Source organism: Mya arenaria, chromosome 2 (genome assembly GCF_026914265.1).
Source record: "Mya arenaria isolate MELC-2E11 chromosome 2, ASM2691426v1".
In the NCBI taxonomy this organism is placed as follows: Eukaryota; Metazoa; Mollusca; class Bivalvia; order Myida; family Myidae; genus Mya; species Mya arenaria.
The window spans coordinates 25,179,211-25,197,917 of record NC_069123.1 but is presented as its reverse complement, the minus strand read 5'-3'; the positions used below and the strand labels follow the sequence as shown (position 1 = coordinate 25,197,917).

The 18,707-nt window shown below is 33.7% G+C and overlaps 1 protein-coding gene across 3 annotated transcripts in view; it reads left to right on the top strand.

Annotated features, from left to right (window-relative positions):
* Window positions 1-18,707, top strand: part of LOC128206856 (cAMP-dependent protein kinase regulatory subunit-like) — a 107,065-nt gene that overhangs the window by 53,346 nt on the left and 35,012 nt on the right. For 2 of the 3 annotated variants that reach the window (XM_052909565.1, XM_052909571.1), the window contains one exon: window positions 18,297-18,455. In XM_052909565.1, coding sequence (XP_052765525.1) covers window positions 18,297-18,455 — 159 coding nt within the window. Of the gene's footprint in view, window positions 1-4,077; window positions 4,963-18,296; window positions 18,456-18,707 lie in introns of those variants that run through there. The other variant, XM_052909557.1, reaches the window with a different exon arrangement.

Below are 18,707 nucleotides of genomic sequence, written 5' to 3'. Positions count from 1 at the left end.
GATACATTTTGCAGACTTGATTTTCCAAGAAACTTTTTAAACTGTTTTAAAGAACTCACATTTTCCTGAATGAAGCTGGAATAACTGCTATTTTCATGGTTGTCTGATGGTGGAGGGCTTTGTTATATTTGCCAGAATCACATTTCCGTTTTGGTTGAGAATTGTAACTTTAATCACAGAGAGAACTAAATATCTGCATCTGAATCCATATTTTGCCGGTAATCTTTAAAAAAAAAAGGGAAAGAAAACTTCTTTCGGAACCTTTGTCACAAATCAAGTTCTTGGGAACTTCCGTGTGTCCAGAATGATAGAAAAATCCGACCCTAGAGCACTCAAGTACGCTGGTAAACAGGCTAGCCGAGTTACCGGCCTCGCAGTGTGACCTAAGTTTGGATCTTTCGATCCAAACAAGAAAACATGATTGATACTTTTTCTTCCATACCTAGAATTATCAATTAGTACAAAAATTTACTTACAAAATGCATTTTTGTACACTTCAGGGGGGAGAATCGAGCTTAACCTTAGCATTCAAAAAAGATGGCGGCGCCCATGTAAAAGGTGAGTTTTTCGGCGATTTAAAATTTTGGAAGCCAGTTTAGACACTGGCATATTGTGAAAAACCTGCTAGAGAAAATTCCACACCCATTGATACTTGGATCTCCATGAAACATGCTGTAGTTTTGTCAAACATTCGGACATCGGCATCGACTCGAGAGGAAAACAAACTAAAAGGCACGGCTAAGGTTAGGATCCCTCGATAATATTGGCCTGTTTTGACGATTAGCAACACTATTCATGATTGTTGTGTCAAGTTGGTGCAATATAAATGTGTATTGATCAAAAGTTATCCGTCTAGAAACCCGTAATGACGTCACCATATCGATCTACCGTTGACAATTTAAGTACTTAAGTGCGATCAGTTTCGCTTCTGGTAACGATTGATTAAATATGAATGTGAATATTTCTTTATTACTTGTTTTAATGCACCCTCAAATTTAAACAGGTACACCAAAAACTACAAAATAAACGATTTTCATCCACAACATCGCGTCACTGTAGTTTTTTCTCAACTGTATCTAGATGAAAACACAGCGAAATCAGATTTGGCAGTTTCAAAATACCTCATCTGGATAATGATGATGTCGCACAATGTTACGGAAACCTTTAATCTCTCAGAAAGAACAGATACAAACAGGAAACAAAATTACCGTAGGTAATGAACGCCTCTCAATAAATGGCACCTAACCTTAGCCACTTATTTGCGTGCACTGCTCCTTAGCATTGTGCATAAATACTAATTTTGAAGTAAATACGTCATTACGGGTTTCTAGACGGATAACTTTTGATCAATACACATTTATATTGCACCAACTTGACACAACAATCATGAATAGTGTTGCTAATCGTCAAAACAGGCCAATATTATCGAGGGATCCTAACCTTAGCCGTGCCTTTTAGTTTGTTTTCCTCTCGAGTCGATGCCGATGTCCGAATGTTTGACAAAACTACAGCATGTTTCATGGAGATCCAAGTATCAATGGGTGTGGAATTTTCTCTAGCAGGTTTTTCACAATATGCCAGTGTCTAAACTGGCTTCCAAAATTTTAAATCGCCGAAAAACTCACCTTTTACATGGGCGCCGCCATCTTTTTTGAATGCTAAGGTTAAGCTCGATTCTCCCCCCTGACACTTGACCCACAAGGGTGTGCGACATTTACGGACGTCATGAAGATCATGAAGTGTAAAAATTGCTTGTATTGTAATGCTGTAATCCTTGGCCAAAAATTTCACTTTGAAAGGATTTTGTAGAATGATGCAACTGAAATTTTGGCCAAGGATTGCATCATAAATATACAAGCAAATCTAAAATATTTCATACTTGTAGAAGAAGAAATTAACATACTCTTTTATTGGGGAAGAAATAATTTCTGTCAAAAAAGTAATTCAGAAATTAATGTCACTTTACATCTGTTGTGACCCCTGGTGACCCAAGTGAGAACCCCTTTAAGTCACATGATTCCTCATCCTGTATATGGTTAAGAAGCAGTTCTGCTGAGATTTTGGTTTTGAGTAGAAAATCATATTTCTATGGAAACTATTGAACCATCTAAGGCTTTGTTCAGTGGAATATAGTGTGAAATGTTCTGGAACTTCATAACAGGAAAATTGCATGTATTAAACATTGGAAATTCTGCTAAAAGAAAAAATTCTCCAGACTGGCTCCAAATATGTAAATTAATAATATAATTATTAAAATAATTGTTTAAGTTGCTTTTTTAACCCAAAAGCATCTTTTTTTTTATCCCAGAAGCATTGGCATATCGATCAGTTTGCTAGAAGTATTATAAAAAGGCAAAGATACAGAAAAACGATAAACAACTGATTGTTTTGCAAGAACTAATCATAATAATTATTTCTGCTGTATTTACAGTAGGCTATCCGATGTCATTTTTTGACGTGGGTGGTCTGTTTTATGGCTGTTTTATAGAATTTTCTCTATATTTGGTCATAATTCTGTGGTGCTATGGGGGTTTTATGTAATGTGTGCAATAAATGATTCATTCTGAAAGCTGCAATTTGGTAAACTTAGAAGGTAAATTACCAATTGTAATAGAATTGTAATGAGTGGAAGTGGGAACATTATGGCATTTTCAATATCAAATTTAGTAATTAGCTTTTTAGTTATTAATTGTGCATTGTTTTGGTTGGTTAAATTTCAAATTATGATTGTAGCCTTTTAAAGCTGTAATGTGCTGTCAGAAAAAGAATGTCATCCATTATACAGTGGAAACTCACTAAACCGGATCTCCACAAAACCGGAATCCTCGGGATACCGGACTTTTTTCAGAGTCCCGGTTTTCCCCTTCTATTTTCAATGTAAAATAATCCCTACAAAACCAGAACCTCGGAATTCCGGATACCGGACAAAAAATCGAGAAAATTTGTTACTTGTCAACGTAATTTTACGACACAAAACCGGACGTATATTTGTTCAAACATGTCAAAATGATGTTGAGTATTAGGAATTCGCAAATCGCGTGTCACTTGGTCACTTTGTTTTGACAGCCGGTGCGTTGTTAAATATTGAACCTGTGATGTTGTGTTAACTCGATAATCGATAATGATGATTGCGCTGTGGATTGACTGCCGCGCGATAATCAAACTTGTGAAAAGAAAATTGATTGAACCATTAATTTGTGTGTTGCAAAAAATAAAGAACTAGAAACGGTTATTAAGTGATCATTTTGGAGGGTTGTTTTATCTAAAGACTTCTATGATTGAATCAAATACGAGCGGTGCGTTAATTAAACTATCAAACATACTTAACAAGCATTAAATTACGCGAGTTGTTTTATTTTAAGACTTGGAAAAAAAGATGATTATAAAATTGCAGAAATTTTAATTATGTTTATCACTTTTGTATGTGCTTTAATCATGTCTCAACCTCCGTCTAAACGTCAACTTCCCTTTAGGTTAACTCAGTTAATATTTTGAGTAAACTTCCATTACTCCGTACATCAAATCCTCACTAAACCGGAATCCTCACTAAACCGGAAATTTTGCCCAGTCCGGACCTTGTCCGGTTTAGTGAGTTTCCACTGTAATTTAATTATCCCCAATTTAGCAACAAACATCAACAAATTTCAATCATCATCATCATCATCATCATGTCTTCAAACAACTGGCTGGGTTCAGACAGTGATTTTAGTGACCTAGCTGCATTTGTCATGGACAACTAACTATTTGTAAAATATTCCCCAATTAATTAAATGCAGAATGACAATCTCCTAATTAACACAAATTAGCGACAAACATTGTTTACATAAATTAAACCAGGTTAGAGTTGTCAAGCCCATTCAACTTAACAGTGCCGTCATCCCCCTGGGTTTTCTGTCATGGATGTTTAGCTGTCCTGGACGATTAGCTGCCTGGACATTTAGTTTCTCTGCTGAGCAGCTGTGCCAAGTGTTTAGCCAACATCTATCAAACTATCAGCAAACCTCCAACTCTGTCAGTAGTCAGTCAGATCATTCTCTAGGTACTGCTGGTATAATGCTCATCCAGCAGTATCATTGTCAGGTAGTGTAAGTTCAGTTTCACTGATCTGCTCATATAGCAGGTATATCTTGTAGTTTGCATCTACTTGATGGACGACTGACGATGTTAAAGGTGGTTTTGGATAACAATGTTTGGGGGCAGTGAAGTGAAAATACCTATACATAATCACAACGGCTACTTGAAATGAAACAAACTATAATAGTATAGGATTTTTATGTAGATTTTTTGTAAGCCTTGAGAACATTTTTCAAGGGTTGTTGATGCTGTAGCCGAGAGTTAGAGTGTGGAATTTTATTCTGGGAGTGAGGGTGTTTGTTCATTATTTGGGATGTATTTTCAGTGATCCTGTGGGAATTTTTGTCTGGTAGCTATTGAAGATGTGTACTGGCTCATAGAGAAGGTTGGAAATTGGAATATCTGGAATTATAAGTGAGAATTTCTGTGTCTAAATGAATGGAGAACGTGTTGTGATTATAATAAATGATCATTATTGCAAACAATTACTGACAGTGTGAACATTGTGAGTTACATGTGTATTGCTTGTAATTACAGGTGAAATAAGAAAAGGAATATTATATTCATCACTTAATTATAGTTACCATGGGGAATAAATTCACTAGAAAGTTAAGGATCAATGATGGACAAGATAAGGGTCAAGGTCAGGGGTCAAGTGGTGTTGATAACGAAGGTCATGATGTAGATAAGGGGTCGAAGGTCGCAGATGGGGCTGTTGTGAGTAAAAGGGCAAGTGCTGAAGGATCCGATAAAGGAAATGAGGGTTTAGGGGAGGGTTCAACAAAACCTGTTGTCACGGTAACTGTGGAAGATGTAGGGGCCAATGAGGGGCCCACTGAGGGAAAAACAGAGGAGGTTGCACAGTTAAAGGAGGAAGATAACGAAGAGGTACAATATTAAATTGGTGCTTTAAAATTTAGCTACAATAATGGGCGAACCTGTATACTTTTTTTTTATTTTGACATTTCATGTGTTTCCCTGTCTCGAGTCTGCCATAGTAAAAAAATCGTCAAAAGACTCGTTGACGGCCATTTAGGTGGACTATACTTTAAAATTTAGGGGTAACATATGAAAATAAATAATAAAGGTTCATTAATTATAGAAAGTATTTTGAGTATAATATTTCATCCAGGGGTGTAAAGGGTCATGGCCATGTTTGCCCCAAAGGGCCTCTTCAGTCGCACTCATATTTTATGCCCTAAAGGTGCATGTTCCAAGTAAAATTCTTAACTGCTGTTTTTACCTGATTTTGATGAGCAGCTGATATTGTAATTAATCTAAAATAGCTGTTCCAAAGATGATAGCAAAATTCTAGATGCCAGGCAAGTAATTAAACTCTTTCTGAGGGGAGGCTGCATTTTTTTATGTTCAAGATTCCAGTAAAAATGGTTTTATCTTGAGAATTTGTTTGCTCATAATTGAGGGTGTTGATAAGGAAGAAGGTGTCTTATCTGAGCAGTTTCATGGTAATTATGGTAATAAACAATCCAACCCTGGATTCCCTGTGGGACAAAATTGGTAAAGCAGCCATCAAGTACATCGATAATACCTTATTAGTCTAGTTTGCCTTTAGAGCTTTGACCTCGATCCGCTTGTGAAAACAGCAGAATCCAAGCTTATTGACTTAACCCTCAGTGAAAAAACGGTGAAAACAGAATGTCCTGTTATGTACTGAAATGCATATTAATGCAGAGGGGCTGGATATTTATCTCGCAGTATATTTTGCTTATTAACATGTCAAAACAAAGTAATGCTGTCATTTCCTGCCCATTATATGTCTTGGTTACTGGACCAGGGAATGCAAAGTATATATTTCGTTGAAGGACAAAAACAGAGAAAAGAGAACCATTTATTTTGTGGGTATTCTGTCAGATCTGTGATTTGAACTGAAAACTTGTAAAACTGCAGCAACTAATCCTCTGGAAAACATGGTATTGGTTGCCATTTTCTTTTAAGTGCATCTGAGTTCTTCTTCTATTTGAAAGGTTACATAAAACTATTACATAAACAATTAATCTTTTTTTTTTTTAATTAGTGTGCACTAGGGTTGGTAAATTTGACACGCATCGTGAACATCTAATAGGCCAAATACTTGAAATTTTAAGGGTTGATTAAGTTCTAAATTAATCTTGAAAACTTTCATTAGTTGTCAAGTGATTTTTTGCAGGACATTTGCTTTTAAAAAGTAAGATGCACCTTGAATTGGATAACAATTTAAACATGGGTTAAAGCCCCTTAGCCTTCCTTTGGCTTGAATCCAGTTTACTTAAACTAAATTTTCAGATTGGGGGTTTAGTTCTGTAATGTCATCCATGAACTGTATTATAGTGACAGAAAGATAGCAGACTTTGAATAAATTTGGGTATAATTTCCCCCGAAATCCATGAATTGGCTTAAATAACTCCTGTCTGTTCTCCATGTCTGAACAGTTTATCACTCAACCAATATATCCTAAGAAATCGAATGTGATCTTGAACACATTCTTCCTTTTTCAAGCATGCCTCAGTTTGATTCCATTTGCAGTTTTTACGGGGAAATAAGGCATTGCATGGTCTTTGTCATAGTTTTTAAATTTGAATGTCTGATCAAGTAGTGTAATAATATTTTTTTCTTCTACAACGTACTTGAGAAACCAATTAAATATTCTTCCATATCTATAGAACCAATTAGGGAGGCCTTAACTTGGTACCCATACCGTATTATATCATGTATAGGACGCTAGCATAGATGGGACGCAGGCAAAAAAATAGTTGAGAAAACGGGTAAAAACCCTTAATATATAAGATAGGACGCAGCGGAAAAAATGTCTAAATCGGAGCCGAAAAATTGAGGTTGGTAAAGTATTTATAACATATATTGAAGTAAAAAACAAACAAAAAATTGTAAATAAGGCATATTTCGATAACTGTCTTGTGTATTTCGATAATTATCATCGTATTTTGGTAATTCAGCGTACACAACAATGATATATATGTCTTGACATTTTGAGAACATTCATGCATATTATAAGACTTATAAAAAGGCCGCAAATGCACATTCCTTTATTAATTTTTAAAAACAGTAACGTACAACAAAATGTTTTGTAAAATATCGAAACATTAAAATCATGAACAACGATTAATTGATATTTACCTCCTTTCCTGATTTTCCGTTGCCGTTATAACTCAATCCAGTTAACCCTTTAGCGCATGTATACGAGATACGCCGACATATCGAGTTTTTGTGAGTAGCGTCCCTTTTGTAAAAAAGTAAACACTCGTGTTTGTTTTCAATTTATTTCTCAATAAATCATTTAAAGTAAACATTCAATATATTTCTGCATGTGTTAACTTGCGAGATTTTACCTATGTCAGTTGTTCTCTTGGGTGACGCAGTACAGATACTTACTATTACCGCGTTCTTCCCCGGTCCGATATTTTTGACCTGAAATGTACTAAAAAAAACAGATGAAATTCTAATAGCATAGAAAGGACGCAGGCAATTTTTAAGACGAGATTTGTGGGTAAAAAAGTGTGTCCTATGCATGATATAATATGGTATTTAATATGACTATAGGTTTACTAATGTTGCATTAATTTCAAGCACTCCGGTGAAAATATTTGTTGATTGAATTATCCCCCTTGTTTAATTGAGAAAAACTGTAGGTGAACATTCAGATATTTGCTCATAAAATCTTAAGTGAGTTGTAATCATATTGCATTTTATTTAACCATGTACCAATTGTTTGAGATTGCTTGCTTTGTTTTTATCAATGCATTATCTGGCATATTGATCTCCCATATTGAAACAGTAACAATTAGACGAAGCATAATTGTGCTTTATGATATCCATTAGAGCTCGGTTCCTTTTGAAAACCAGATCCGCCTATGCATGCCTAGATTATGGCCCTTGATAGTATAAAAAAAATGCTATTGTGTAAACAATTGGTTGTGAACACAATACAGTCTTCAGTTTTGATTGTATCTCAATGAAACTTGTACAGTATCTATAGATATCCATTAGAGCTCGGTTCCTTTCGAAAACCAGCTAGATCCGCCCATGAATGCCTAGATTATGGGCCATGAAAGTTTTAAAGAAATGGTTTATATTTTTAGCCAGGTCTGCATGAGCAAATTCTATTTTTAGCCAAGTTTACATGTACATGTAAATTCAAGTCTGGAGTTAAGGGAGACAATTTGCAAGTCTAGGATTTTGAGAGACAATTTGCTTTTTGCTTCTGCAGTTGATTTTGTAAAATACTCTGCCTTGTTCTTGTTGAAAGCCCAAAGGCCATTTTTTAGCTTTAAGTTCTGTAGTTTGTGCATTCATCTTAACAAAATTGGTTGTGAATGTTTAGTTATGCACCTGGTGTCATTACTGGCCACACCCAGGGTTCACAGGTTTGGTAAACATAAATCTGGAAAGGTTTGAAAATCTTTTTGTGTGTTCGTGCATCCATCTCAGCACAATTGATTGTGAATGTTTGTTCAAATTGATCAATGTTGTCCTAGGATGCCCTTGACTTTGACCTTTTGACCAATTTTTTTTAACTTTTAAAACTACAGAAATTTTCACTTTGAGTACAGTTTTGAAAGCATTTTTTTTTTGTCAGATAACTTTTACTTGGCACATATTAAAATAGGTCATGCAAATGATCTGCTTACAATACTTTCTGGGCTCAGATGTTGAACGTGCTACGTTTTCAGGTAACCCAAACACAAAACATGAACTATATGTCTGTTGCCTTTTACCCATACATACATGCTCTAGATTGATATGACCACAAAAGCCATGCCAGTAGAGCATAGGCCCTTTTGGGCCTCTTGTTTTTAATAATTTAAATCCTCGAGTACTGAGTGACGTAATGATTAAATAAAATGAGGAACATTTCCAGAAAAAGCAGACTATATTCAGAATTGTATGCCACATTTGGACCATATGTCCCTACTCAAACAATCACAACTAATCTAATATGAGTTCCAGGACAAGGAAATACATAATAAATCAGGAATGTATCGATTCTTTTATAAGACCAGAGCGGATGACAGGCAAAAATGAAAATGCATGGAATAATCATAAATGAGACTATATTAATGTCTCTTCTCGGTGTTTCTTTCAAATTTTGGCAGGCAATAATACTTTGGATGCATCAAAAATGTTAAAAATATATTTGGCAAAAAATCGTGTTCATCTGAAACCATAATTTTTTTATTTTGTTTTATTCAGTTGCTCATTCAAATGGTAGAATAAAATGTCAAGAAAATCTTAGGCCAGAGTTTTTTTATCTTTAGATTTACGGGAGATTTTTCAAAAAGTTGGGTAAGGAGGAGGAAATAAAAATAAAAATAAAATGCATAAAATGTCCCAAAGGAGAAATAAATAAAAATAAAACGGATTTTTCTCCGATTTTTTTTATTTTTTAAATCTTCTTATATCATGAAGACAAAACACACCTTACTTGTGTCAGCTATTTCATAGGCTGAAAAAAGGGTGATAGATCACCATAAAGTTTCAAAAGCATAATTAAAAGATCCTTTTAATGACTGAAAATATTGACCTCAACACTGAGTTGAAGCGCTCATTGAAATTAATTGTATATTTGTTCGAATGCATCTATGCATATGAGGTGCATATATTATCAACCCATGGATTTTATGAAACATGTCAGTGTAATTAAGAAGTTTAAATGGCCAATTCTAACCTTTTGCCCACAATATAAGCATATCCTTTCCATTGTGAAGTAATCAAACATTGAACACAGTTTCAGACACGGTATAATAAGGATGTCAAATGTGTTTTTCTGTCTTTAACGAAATAGCACCGTGCCAATTTTAAATTGTAAATTATTTACCGTGATGTGGTTTTTATATAGAAAATATAACCAAAAAAAAGTAGAAGCCCTGATGGAAATTCCTCTTCACTTCAAAGTTTGACAGGGCTTACGGATACACAGACAGTCAAAATCTACATTTATGTACTTCACCAAAGAAAATTCGGGAGCATTAAGATAAATTTTACAAGTGTTATATGTTTCAAAAAATCCAGGTCTAAGAACTGATTTTAGAATCAGTCCTGAAAAATATCCTTCTAATTCCAGCTATGCCCGTTCGCAATAAGCAACGGATAAGTTTGACTTCTTGCACTGACTGCCAAATATGTTCAGATTGTTTCTGTTTTGTCGGAAACACACACTACCAGTATGTTATTTTTACATCATTTTCAGTATTCTATAACGATTTAAATTCTAAATCATTATTAAACTAATTAACAACTACGAATATCACGATACCTTGTGTTTTTCTCTTCAAATATGTGATCGTGAAGCAGTGTGTTCAATGCTCCCCAGAGTCAAATTCAGAAAAAATATCCATTTTGACTATGATGAACACGATATCATTTTGCAGTTTGTGTTTGTCAGAAGCTATACATTTTTGCGCTGTAATCCAATTCATCCTTGTTAATATACGACGTGCGCCAACGACTTCTAATAGACAATACAACCCACAAATTTTTGTCTCCTTATTTTGACCGGAAGTTTCGCAATTATTCCACGAAATGCGAATTAATAGACAATACAACCCACAAATTTTTGTCTCCTTATTTTGACCGGAAGTTTCGCAATTATTCCACGAAACGCGAACAACATACTGAATCTACAAAATAATAAACAATAAACACGCTCTAAGTTCACCACGGTTTGATTTAAATAATGAAACATAAACATCGGAACGTTTTTGTAGTAAAACATTTATATATAGCTGCAGAAATTGTGAGAAATAAGGGGTATGACAAAAAGTACTTTCACTTTTGACAGGACGTTGTTATGGTAACGGGTACCTGTTCTGTTTCCCCGCGTATTTCCGACTGGTTTACGTGGTTTGTGCAGTAAAAAGACCGATAATGAATGACAATTGGTACACCAGTTGGTTCTTAGATATGGGTTATAGAACACTAATTTTATTTTTTTCTTAACATTGGAGCAATGTTCGTCGGAAAAAATAAAAATAAAACTACGAAAATGAATTTTATTTTTATTTGGGTTTTGCAATATTTAGGTACGGCGCTCCCGTAAATCTAAAGATATAAAAACTCTGGCCTTATTTGTTATTGGTGATTTTGTAAATTTAAGTCAGAATTCTTTATTTATATCTCTTAATTCAACATAAAGCCTCGGTCATTACTTGACAATGCTTAGCATGAGCCAAAGGGATTCTGGGAATTCTTTTACAAGCTCCTGTGGCGGTAGTGACAAATTGTCCGTCGATCTTGACATATTCTCCATTAATGGAATTGACATCTACTATCGTTAATTTGTTTGTCATGAAAATTGCTGGGCATTCATCACAAAACATGGGCAGAATTCTAATACTCCGTACAGCTTGGGATGGGAAATGCAATTTCCATGGAGTACCTTTCCAAATTTGGTGCCTCTCAATAAAATAATGTGATGTTTGCTATGCATTGGAAGAGGAACAAGTTTGATGAAAACATGTCAAGATGCAAAGAAATCAAACTATTTTATCATGTCTTCCTTTCCACTAAATATTACTTTTGGTATGGTTTTCTATCTGTTTGACAGGCTGTTCACTCTAACAACTAGGGTTTATGGGTTTTACTAACATAAGGGCTAGGGCTTGTTTGTAAGGTTTTCAATATGAAAAATTCTTTTAAAAAAATCACCCGCTTATGTTTGTTAGTCTGTCTGTCCATCACAAATTCTTATGTCACGCATATCTCAATAAGTAAAACTAATGAAACTATTGATAAAACTAATCACAGTTTGTAGTTTGATTTTAGTCTTGCATGGTCATCTATATTACTATTCGGTTTAAGTCTGTAGAGTCAGTGTGCATTAGAGACCATTGTTCTTTGGACTTTTCATTCTATCTTTTTGGTTCTTGTTCTTTTGACTTTTCATTCTATCTTTTTGGTTCTTGTTCTTTTGACTTTTCATTATATCTTAGTGGTTCTTGTTCTTTTGACTTTTCATTATATCCTAGTGGTTCTTGTTCTTTTGACTTACCATTATATCTTAGTGGTCCTTGTTCTCTTGACTTTTTATTATATCTTAGTGGTTCTTGTTCTTTTGACCTATCATTATATCTTAGTGGTTCTTGTTCTCTTGACTTTTCATTATATCTTAGTGGTTCTTGTTCTCTTGACTTTTCATTATATCTTAGTGGTTCTTGTTCTTTTGACCTTTCATTATATCTTAGTGGTTCTTGTTCTTTTGACCTATCATTATATCTTAGTGGTTCTTGTTCTCTTGACTTTTCATTATATCTTAGTGGTTCTTGTTCTCTTGACTTTTCATTATATCTTAGTGGTTCTTGTTCTTTTGACCTATCATTATATCTTAGTGGTTCTTGTTCTTTTGACTTTTTATTATATCTTAGTGGTTCTTGTTCTCTTGACTTTTCATTATATCTTAGTGGTTCTTGTTTTTTTGACTTTTCATTATATCTTAGTGGTTCTTGTTTTTTTGACCTATCATTATATCTTAGTGGTTCTTGTTCTCTTGACTTTTCATTATATCTTAGTGGTTCTTGTTTTTTTGACTTTTCATTATATCTTAGTGGTTCTTGTTCTTTTGACCTATCATTATATCTTAGTGGTTCTTGTTCTTTTGACCTATCATTATATCTTAGTGGTTCTTGTTCTTTTGACTTTTCATTATATCTTAGTGGTTCTTGTTCTCTTGACTTTTCATTATATCTTAGTGGTTCTTGTTCTTTTGACTTTTCATTATATCTTAGTGGTTCTTGTTTATTTGACCTATCATTATATCTTAGTGGTTCTTGTTTTCTTGACTTTTCATTATATCTTAGTGGTTCTTGTTCTCTTGACTTTTCATTATATCTTAGTGGTTCTTGTTCTTTTGACTTTTCATTATATCTTAGTGGTTCTTGTTCTTTTGACCTATCATTATATCTTAGTGGTTCTTGTTCTTTTGACTTTTATTATATCTTAGTGGTTCTTGTTCTCTTGACTTTTCATTATATCTTAGTGGTTCTTGTTCTTTTGACTTTTCATTATATCTTAGTGGTTCTTGTTCTTTTGACCTATCATTATATCTTAGTGGTTCTTGTTCTCTTGACTTTTCATTATATCTTAGTGGTTCTTGTTCTCTTGACTTTTCATTATATCTTAGTGGTTCTTGTTCTTTTGACCTATCATTATATCTTAGTGGTTCTTGTTCTCTTGACTTTTCATTATATCTTAGTGGTTCTTGTTCTTTTGACCTATCATTATATCTTAGTGGTTCTTGTTCTTTTGACTTTTTATTATATCTTAGTGGTTCTTGTTCTCTTGACTTTTCATTATATCTTAGTGGTTCTTGTTCTTTTGACTTTTCTTTATATCTTAGTGGTTCTTGTTTTTTTTACCTTTCATTATATCTTAGTGGTTCTTGTTCTCTTGACTTTTCATTATATCTTAGTGGTTCTTGTTTTTTTGACTTTTCATTATATCTTAGTGGTTCTTGTTCTTTTGACCTATCATTATATCTTAGTGGTTCTTGTTCTTTTGACCTATCATTATATCTTAGTGGTTCTTGTTCTTTTGACTTTTTATTATATCTTAGTGGTTCTTGTTCTCTTGACTTTTCATTATATCTTAGTGGTTCTTGTTCTTTTGACTTTTCATTATATCTTAGTGGTTCTTGTTTTTTTGACCTATCATTATATCTTAGTGGTTCTTGTTTTCTTGACTTTTCATTATATCTTAGTGGTTCTTGTTCTCTTGACTTTTCATTATATCTTAGTGGTTCTTGTTCTTTTGACTTTTCATTATATCTTAGTGGTTCTTGTTCTTTTTACCTATCATTATATCTTAGTGGTTCTTGTTCTTTTGACTTTTATTATATCTTAGTGGTTCTTGTTCTCTTGACTTTTCATTATATCTTAGTGGTTCTTGTTCTTTTGACTTTTCATTATATCTTAGTGGTTCTTGTTCTTTTGACCTATCATTATATCTTAGTGGTTCTTGTTCTCTTGACTTTTCATTATATCTTAGTGGTTCTTGTTCTCTTGACTTTTCATTATATCTTAGTGGTTCTTGTTCTTTTGACCTATCATTATATCTTAGTGGTTCTTGTTCTCTTGACTTTTCATTATATCTTAGTGGTTCTTGTTCTTTTGACCTATCATTATATCTTAGTGGTTCTTGTTCTTTTGACTTTTTATTATATCTTAGTGGTTCTTGTTCTCTTGACTTTTCATTATATCTTAGTGGTTCTTGTTCTTTTGACTTTTCTTTATATCTTAGTGGTTCTTGGTTTTTTTACCTTTCATTATATCTTAGTGGTTCTTGTTCTCTTGACTTTTCATTATATCTTAGTGGTTCTTGTTCTCTTGACTTGTCATTATATCTTAGTGGTTCTTGTTCTCTTGACTTTTCATTATATCTTGGTGGTTCCTGTCCTTTCGACTTTTCATTATATCTTGGTGGTTCTTGTTCTCTTGACTTTTCATTATATCTTTGTGGTTCTAAATTAAATCATTAAAAGTTGATTGCACTTTTTAATGGATTGTATAATCTGACTACCTGTAGGAGTTAATACATCACACGCTTAAATCAATGGTGATTGCATGGTGTTCTCTATAACTTTTTTTGCAACCAAATCCAGTTGCGAACTCTTCTTTTTTCTGTCAGACTATACAAGATTATAAGGCAAGGGACGTGTCTTTCATGATAAATCTCCGAAGCTTTTAGCTCTGATTGGATTTTCTAACTGATTAATTCACTTCCATGAAAAATTAAGATTACTACAAGAGAAAATAAGGTCTATGTGTCTAATTATGTCTGTAGTAGTAGGGCAGCCTTCTTAAAATTATGGCAGCCTTCTTTAATGTCACGATGATAGAATAATTAGTCAAGAGGTTCGTTTTCCTTTTTTCATTACTCAGACCCCAAATGTTTGATTTAAAAGAAAGAAAAATGGATTTGTATAAAATCTCGTTGCCATATGCATGTGTTCGACAACGCTTCAAAAAGTTATATTCAACCTGTACATTCTCCTTTTTCCGGATAGTAAGAACATAATTAGATTTTTATTCTGAATTTTCAACAAAACTGTTCTGGTTCAAGTAGCAAATTTCATGATTCATGATATTCTTATGATTTATATAGAGTCAGACTTGTATAATATTTAGTACTCTAAATAAGAAGATAGAAGTTCAGGCCAGATCGAAGTGCTTCAAAAAAGGAATGCTTTTGACCTTTCGGCCACATTATTTACAAAACTGCCACAATGTTATAACCCATGTCTTTTAAACCATGGCCTGAAAAAGCAGGCTTTCATAAACAAATTTCTATTCATATGATAAAACAATCTTCTGGGTTTGTCTACTACTTCAATCCCAGTTAGGCCAGAGTTTTTTTATCTTTAGATTTACGGGAGATTTTTCAAAAAGTTGGGTAAGGAGGAGGAAATAAAAATAAAATGCATAAAATGTCCCGAAGGAGAAATAAATAAAAATAAAATAGATTTTTCTCCGATTTTTTTTATTTTTTAAACCTTCTTATATCATGAAGACAAAACACACCTAACTTGTGTCAGCTATTTCATAGGCTGAACAAAGGGTGAAAGATCACCATAAAGTTTCAAAAGCATAATTAAAAGTTCCTTTTAAAGACTGAAAATATTGACCTCAACACTGTCAGTTCAAACGCTTATTGAAATTAGTTGTATATATTTGTTCGAATGCATCTATGCATATGTGGTGCATATATTATCAACCCATAGATTTTATGAAACATGTCAGTGTAATAAAGAATTTAAAATGGCCATTTCTAACCTTTTGCCCACAATATAAGCATATCCTTTCCATTGTGAAGTATTCAAACATTGAACAAAGTTTCAGACACGGTATTAAAGGAGGTCAAATGTGTTTTTCTGTCTTTAACGAATTAGCACCGTGACAATTTACCGTGATGTGGTTTTTATATAGAAAATATTACCAAATAAAGTCCAAGCCCTGATGGAAATTCCTCTTCACTTCGAAGTTTGACAGGGCTTACGGATACACAGACATTCAAAATCTACATTTATGTACTTCACCAAAGAAAATTCGGGAGCATTAAGATAAATTTGACAAGTGTTATATGTTTCAAAAAACCGGGTCTAAGAACTGATTTTAGAATCAGTCCTGAACAATACCCTTCCTATTCCAGCTATGCCCGTTGGCAATGAGCAACCGATCAGTATAACTTCTTGCACTGACTGCCAAATATCTTATGTTCAGATTTTTTCTGTCTTATCGGAAACACACACTATGTTATTATTACATCATTTTCAGTATTCTTTAACGATTTAAATTCTAGATAAGTATTAAACTAATTAACAACTACGAACGTATCACGATACCTTGTGTTTTTCTCTTCAAAAATGTGATCGTGAAGCAGTGTGTTCAATGCTCCTCAGAGTCAAACTTAGAAAAAATATCCATTTTGACTATGATGAACACGATATCATTTTGCAGTTTATGTTTGTCAGAAGCTATACATTTTTGCGCTGTAATCCAATTCATTCTTGTTAATATACGACGTGCGCCAATGACTTTTAATGGACAATACAACCCACGAATTTCTGTCTCCTTATTTTGCCCGGAAGTTGCGCAATCATTCCACGAATCGCGAACAACATACTGAATCTACAAAAAAATCACAATAAACACGCTTTAAGTTCTCCCCGGTTTGATTTAGATAAAGAAACATAAACATCGGAACGTCTTTGTAGTAAAACCTTTCAATATAGCTGCAGAAATTGCGAGAAATAAGGGGTATGACATTAACTACTTTCACTTTTGACAGGACGTTGTTATGGTAACGGGTACCTGTTCTGTTTCCTCGCGTATTGCTGACTGGTTTACGTGGTTTGTGCAGTAAAAAGACCGATAATGATTGACAATTAATACACCAGTTGGTTCTGAGATATGGGTTATAGAACACTTATTTTATTTTCTTCTTAACATTGGAACAACGTTCGTCGGAAAAAATAAAAATAAAACTACGAAAATGAATTTTATTTTTATTTGGGTTTTGCAATATTTAGGTACGGCGCTCCCGTAAATCTAAAGATATAAAAACTCTGGCCTTAATTTAAAAAAAATAGTGCCAGTATATGTATCTGTACAGATCTCATGACTTTCATGTGCTAAATAATCACTGTATAAACTGGTAAACCATATTGCAGTATTTTTAAACAGGTAAATTCAGCTGAGACAGCAACTAAATATTGTTTTAATCATGTAAAATGATGTATTATTGGCCTCATACTAGCTTGTATTGACAATTCTAGTCTTCATTGATGAAATACATTATTTGCAGATTTTGGAACTATCTGGTGTCTAGTCCCTTTAATGGTTAGATGAAAACACTTTCCAGCATTGTTTAAACCTAAGACAAATGTAGATGAGGCTGGTTTTGGTAGATATTATGACTACAGTGTATCACTCTAAGCTATTGCATTAAGTTCATGTATGAGTTGCACCAACACCCATTAATTTTCATGACAGTTGCTGAAACACATGAATGATGTAATGCGGCCATTTTGCTGTGTATTGTTATACACACAATCATTGTTGCATAAGTTATGGTTGTATGATCATTTTTTCATTATCTAAGTTAATTTGGTAATTTATATGTCTATTGCAAGTGAAACATTGAAGTCACAGTGGTTTGGTCACATGAAAGCATGCCTTGATATACTGTGCAAAGATGAAATATATCGATCTGCATTAAAACTGTTTAATTACACAATTAATTTATGATGAAAATGGTGAATGCAAGCCTGCATAATTCTGTTTCTAACTAAGCTGTACTGACTCTATTTTCTGGCTGTCATGTCAGAAACAAAAAAAAGTAAATTTTTAGGCAGAAAGTTCAGAGCAATTATTAGTGAAGTTTGCAAGTGGGTTTCCACCGGGTTCTCAGGTTTCCCCCACAACACAAGACCACATTTTTGCATAAAATTTTGCCAACGAGAGTGAATAATATGATGTTGTAATAACTTGTTTCACAATCATTAAAAAATAAATATGTTTAAACTAAACCAAGTATGGATTAATAGCTTTTTTACTTGGATCTTTAACAATTATTGTTTGCTTACTGACAGCTAGCTTCTCCTCAATCCTAAGAATATGAATTGAAAAAGAATGTGACATTTGCTGTAGCTGTGTGATTAAAGCTAAAACTAATATGAATATTTACGATCTATAATAGAGTTATTTTCATTCTTCTAGGAACAGAAGGCCAAAGCAAAATCAGCCACGCCTCCCAGTGACGAACGTGAAGATGAGGCATCAATCACCCCACCACATCCGATCGCCAAACGGTCCCGACGTGGCGCTGTCAGCGCGGAGGTCTATAAAGAGGAGGATGCTGCTCAATACGTGAAAAAGGTATTGTGGATTGCATTGGGCCTAGCCAAATTGATACCATGTTTTATAATAGAGTCAGCTATCAGTTATTAAACTTACGAGAAGAAATAACAAGAAAGTGCCTAGAAGGAACGCATCTTCGCTCTACAACGAAGACCTTGATAGCATTTTTCATAACTTAATAAAGAAAGCCTCATATACCTTTGAAGGTCTATACATCTTAAATATTGAACACATGATTATATGATATATTTCATGACTCAAATCATTTGT